The sequence below is a fragment of the Pinus tabuliformis genome, chromosome 7 (assembly GCF_031772625.1).
Source record: "Pinus tabuliformis cultivar Carrire ecotype Pingquan chromosome 7, CPIR1, whole genome shotgun sequence".
In the NCBI taxonomy this organism is placed as follows: domain Eukaryota; kingdom Viridiplantae; phylum Streptophyta; class Pinopsida; order Pinales; family Pinaceae; genus Pinus; species Pinus tabuliformis.
The window spans coordinates 1,186,917,291-1,186,922,798 of NC_142293.1; the positions used below are offsets into that span (position 1 = coordinate 1,186,917,291).

Below are 5,508 nucleotides of genomic sequence, written 5' to 3' on the forward strand. Positions count from 1 at the left end.
ACGTAAGTCCCATATACCAATTGTAGCACATGAGAATCGAAATGCCAAAACATTTTTGTGAGAGATATTGCGTATCATAACGATCTCAACGGGCAGAGTTCCACTTCCACATACAAAAGGACAATATCTTTTTAATTCATAGAACTAAGCACCCATTTAATAAGAAACTGGTTTTCAAAAATGGCCACTGAGCTGCGCAAGCTTTAAAATATAAGCATTTCAACCATAATAACAGTGAGACACCAAGCATTTTCTTCTTTGAAATTGATTCCCTTCATTTAAGACTAGAGAATTACCATCCCAAAAAGTAATAGTATGGATGTGCACAGAGCACCTACTGTGAAGCAGAAATAGAAGAGCCAATAGATAATTTCTGAGTAAATGGTCCTTGCTTTAAATATGTCAACCAAGCATGATCGCTGTTGAGCTAATTCTAACATCAATTATTACTCAAACGGCCTTTCCAATCTTAGAATCCCATTACTGTCTCCTGTAACCTAAATACAGAATAAGGGCAAATATCACAAGATAACATAGCTATAATATAATTCATTGTCGCCTACAAGTAGTAAGCCTTTTTAAACTGCTTTATTTTGAGAAAATTACAAGCTCAGAATGGCTGCCAAAATAACTTCAAACGGGCCTTCCACTAGATAAACAGTTTAAAAGCCGACTTGATATGTTACAAATTCCAAAAATATTTGTTTGAATTGCCTGCCTTGAACATACAAGACAGAATTTCCAAATTTAAGATAATTTATAACATTTTGGGAGAGACATAGAACCATATGACCACTGTGGACAGGCTTATATTTAAGTAAAACATGATATTCAGGATAATAAAATATAGAGCAATTACCACAATAAACTAATATCGACTGCCTTTGCCAAATCATCAACTATGACCAGTATCTCCAGCAAGCAGGGCGGTCTTTGGAGACAAGTAGTATGCGAGATCCAGAATAATCAAATGAAGGGCAATACAAGTCATCCGGTCCTATAACTTCTCTCATTCCTTTTGTTCTTAAATGATCATGTGCCCCACTTTGGATACCATCCTCCTGATAAGCATCAAAAACAAATAGCCCATTTCCATTAATAGCCATCACCAAGTTGGAAGATCCCCAAACTTGAGCTACTGAAAGCTGTTCGGAGTGGGCATTGGACTCTGGGAACACATAAACACAAACAGGCTTTCCTTTCCGAATAGACCATTGATGTACCCTACATCGAACAGGTGCCTTGGAAGAGAACCTTGTATTTACAACCCCTCCAAAAATTGAATCCCCCCGAGCAAAAACAGACTGCCCAGTCTCCCCAAAAGTTGGAATTTTGAGGCCTACACCTGAAGGCAATCGGAAGTCCAATACATTGATTGCATCTTGGGTGCAGAAGACTCCATCATTGCCTTCCATTTCTGAAGAACTTGCCCTGCATTTGCAAAATTAAGATTGATTACACATTCACGTTTTTAAGAAATGTGACAGCTAATGAATATTTGACCCAAAAACTGCTTGCGATACACACAGGCACTTACACCCACACATGAGACAGTAATGGGAAAAAGCTATTGCCATACCTTTGTCTTACACCACCACTGCATTCAGCATCTGAATTATGAACATGAAGAGCTGAAACCTTTCTACCTGGAAAAACAACAGACTGTAGAGGACGAGGATCCAGAGAATTAACATCCCAAAGGCTGATAGCTTCAGTTTCTGCTACAGCTACCTTGCCTTTATTTCTCCATTGCAGCGGGCAGGAATAGTTCATATTTGTTACATGCCTTTGTGTCTCCCAGTTCATCACAGGATCTCCATCACGAATATCATAAATATTAACTGTCTTTTGGGCACTGGCAGTAGATACCAGAAGAGGCCCACATGGCCTGTACCACCAATGTTGATTCTCTGGCACAACATTTGCAAAGCCAAAATTTCTCCCCGAGACATCCCTCTCTGCCAAAACTGGAGAGATGGTACTGGATGTTGAAGTGAATGCCTCTGATTCAGTGTGGAATGCCATAATTTCTTTATTATAGAAGTCCCACGAACAGAAACCTGAGTCCAATGTACAACCTGCAGATGCTGCCACAACATATTTACCAGAGCGACCATCTGAACCAGCTGCTCTGATCAACCAGCAATCGCCCCACATGTTTGGGGTAAGCCCATATGGAGCTTTATATTCAGCCTTCTCCTGGAGATTGGAAAAAAAAGAATACTGAGTATCACCCATACATCAATTGCCCTTTCCTTTAAGGGAAAATTTAAAGAGTGCATGCTTATTCTTAAAATCCTAATCATAGTTTCTAGAAAATTTCCACAGTATTTGAAATAAACTACACCCTAAAGTACTTGGGAAAAAAAAAAAAACAGAAATTGTTTTTTTAATATATATATATATATAACAATGAAAAAGATGAAAATGTATAAATGGTGACACCCATAAACCCCCAAATTAAGTACAATAATTAAAACCTCCACACCTCAGAATTTGCTATATCGTGAAAAGAGCAGCATCCATCATCGTGGGCAAGCAAAACCGATTCTCCTTCTGATACAAACCAGCCTGCAGTAGATGTCTTATGGCTGAGCTGATTCAATCGATCGAAGGAAACCTCTTCAGTTTCTTCAATATTGCCAAGATGCTCTGGCTTGTTTTCCTGATCATCAAAGTCCATATTTTCATCACATTGAAGTTGGAGTTCATTAGCATCAGGTCCAGTGCCTATTGCAGAGCTCCGGACATCCAACCCAATATGGGAACTCTCGTACCCGTTCCCATTGGAGATTGGAAAACCTGCTTCTGGCTTTAATTCAGTACCTTCAAGATCATTAGAACTGGATTCAGTTGATTTAGACTTGGTATGCCCGCCCTCTGATTTGTATTCCGACACAACACTATACTTGTGCTTCAATGCCGACAAAAATTCTGCAGCGATGGGATCTTCATCTATGGGGCTTATGGGTCTGCCCTCAAAAACATCCCGAATATCTGATTCATTTTCATTCAACTGATCATGCAAATCCACCCGGGTCTTGAGCACAGCAAGCTGAACTGAAGGCCGGTTTTTCAGCAATTTTTGGTGGGGGTAAAGCCTGTCTTCCAAATCTTGATTATTTAAGCGTTTAATTGGTTTTTTCAGAGATCTGACCACGGAATCAAATGAATCTTGGGAATCCCTGTTGCAGTGATTTTGGGCAAAATCAAAATCGCCTTTTTTGTCAGTCTCATCGGATTTTTGAAGATCATCTGAACCTTCACAATCTGTATCATCAAATTTAGAGGATTTCTGAACCGCGGAACCATGTTGCAACACAATTTTATCTTCTTGCTGGAACTCGGATTGAGCACGCTTAGACTCATCATCCAAGGAAGCCATGTGGGTATTCTCATCCAATGCTGAAAAGGTCATAGATTTTTCAATACCACTTATTCTAAGCTGTATATCAGAAAGCATAGTCTTAGAACTCTCCGTTTTGTCAATATCCAGCATTTCCTTGGTCTTCTTAAGTTCGGAGGCTATCTGATTCACTTTCCCCTCTAAATAAGCAAGCCGCTCGCGCAGCGTGCTGGGAAAACTATTAACCTCATTGTTACTTAAACCCTCCAGCTCTCGAAATCCCAATCTGTCATCTTTCCCGGAGCTATTGCCGACCTCCTCAGGAATTGAACCCTCGACACTGTCTAAAATTGGCCTACTGTGTTCTACCGTGTTTTGGGTATTGTTTGGAACGCTCGGTTTTGAGGCGTCTTCAGCCTTAGGGGGTTCATTAACAGTACTGCGTTGAGGTGGGAATCGATCCCCAAACCATTCAATGCCGTCATGGGAGGCCGATACCCCAGAAGATTCTTGCTGAGAGAGCCGAGAGCGGCGGTCCCTTTGCATATCAGAAATAATGCGCGAGATGGAGAGTTCTGAGGATTTCTTACCTTTTTCGCCATTGGAAGGCAAAGAAGAGGTCGACCAGCGGAGAGAACTAGTAGCTTCCTCTTCTTCCTTCGTAGACTTCTTCGCTGTTTCTTCTGCGGCTCTGCCTGGTTTCAGACTGGAGGGCCTTTCCCTGACAGGTTGTCTGGATTTTTCCCGGGTGGACTTGTTGGAGGAGTCCTCCTGGGCAGTGGTTCTTCCAGAGAGACCGCGGCCTCGGGAAGTACTGCGGGATGTGAGCGAGGAGGGCTCTTTCAGGGGGGCCTTTCTGGTGTTGGGCGGGTTTTCCTTCTGCTGGGATGTGCCTCCGCTGAGTTCCACGGATTTGCGGTGACCTGTGACTGGTTTCGCGTGGCGGAGGGGTAATGCCATAGGAGGAGAAGAGGGTGCAGGACGATCTGCTATTGTTTTCCCACTGCCGCCGCCCCGCTCCTTCTTCTTGCGAACCAGAGACATTTTTTTGGTTATGTCTATCTTGCCCTCTTCTCCTGGTATTCGAAATGGATGGTCGTGGACAGTAACGAATGAGTGGCAGAGAGGAAAGCGAATTTTGAAAGTTAAAACCAGAGGGGGAAGTCGAGAACGAAGGAATTTTGATACTGAATTTAAAAATTAGACGGAGGGGAAGTAAAAAACGAGCGCCAATTTTTCCAAATTTGAATTTGGATTTGGATTTTACCGAACTTGTCTTATGTGATCTCCATTTTATATAGGGTGTATAAAGTCAAGGAAATTATTTATTTAATTTCGTAGGGGCTTCAAACTCAACCCAATCGAAGGAGCGAACATATAATAATGATAATTAATTATAATCATAATTAGGTATCGTTATGTATATGGCGATTGATTTTGTTATTTTGAAAAAAATTGACTTATTATTTATTTATGAAATAATTTAAATGTATTATGAAATTGTCTTTTTCCCGATTATTTAAAATAATAAAAAGTAAAATTGATATTTTTAATTAAAATGGGATAAGAATTATTTTTAATTGATAAAAAAAAAGAGTAGATATTAGAATTTTTTTAATTAAATTTAAAGAAATGAGTAAGGATTATTTAAGCAAGATTTAATGATGGAATAGTACATATTGAATGTTTGTTTAAGCCTAGATTATACGGGTGTTTGTCAATATAATTTTTAAGTTAATGCTAACCATTTACAAGTTAATATTTAATAATAATACGATATAGTAAAAGTTAAGACATTTAAAAACACAATTACAAGTGAGTAGCATTTTTGGGGTGTTTATCTTTCTAGCATATTATAATTGGCCAAATGTCTTGTTTGAACATAGGTAGGGAAAGTGTCAAAGCTACTTCCCAAACATATGAGTTATTTCTTTTTGATTTAGCAAATATTAGATGTTCAAGGAAAAAAAAGAAAAAAATCTATAAGAATTTGTAACTAGTTGGGATTACTAGTATTTAGTTGGTTGCCAATATAACCCCTAGGCTAGTACCAACAATGCACAAGCTAGCAACTAACTTGTGACTTAGCAAGCGCAAAACATACAAAGATTCACCTACAAGGGGGGCACCTATCGGCAAGTCTTATCGAAAGGGGGAGAGTG

At 39.6% G+C, this 5,508-nt stretch overlaps 1 protein-coding gene across 1 annotated transcript; it reads right to left on the reverse strand.

Moving 5' to 3' along the window:
- Nucleotides 1–879: 879 nt before the first annotated feature.
- LOC149251689 (Transducin/WD40 repeat-like superfamily protein) lies at nucleotides 880–4,525 on the reverse strand. The gene is made up of 3 exons (XM_089459525.1): nucleotides 2,489–4,525; nucleotides 1,580–2,199; nucleotides 880–1,431 (listed from the first exon to the last, which is right to left on the reverse strand). The coding sequence occupies exons 1-3, from the start codon at nucleotides 4,388–4,390 to the stop codon at nucleotides 900–902; spliced, it is 3,054 nt and encodes a 1,017-aa protein (XP_089315651.1). The 5' UTR covers nucleotides 4,391–4,525; the 3' UTR covers nucleotides 880–899.
- Nucleotides 4,526–5,508: the final 983 nt, after the last annotated feature.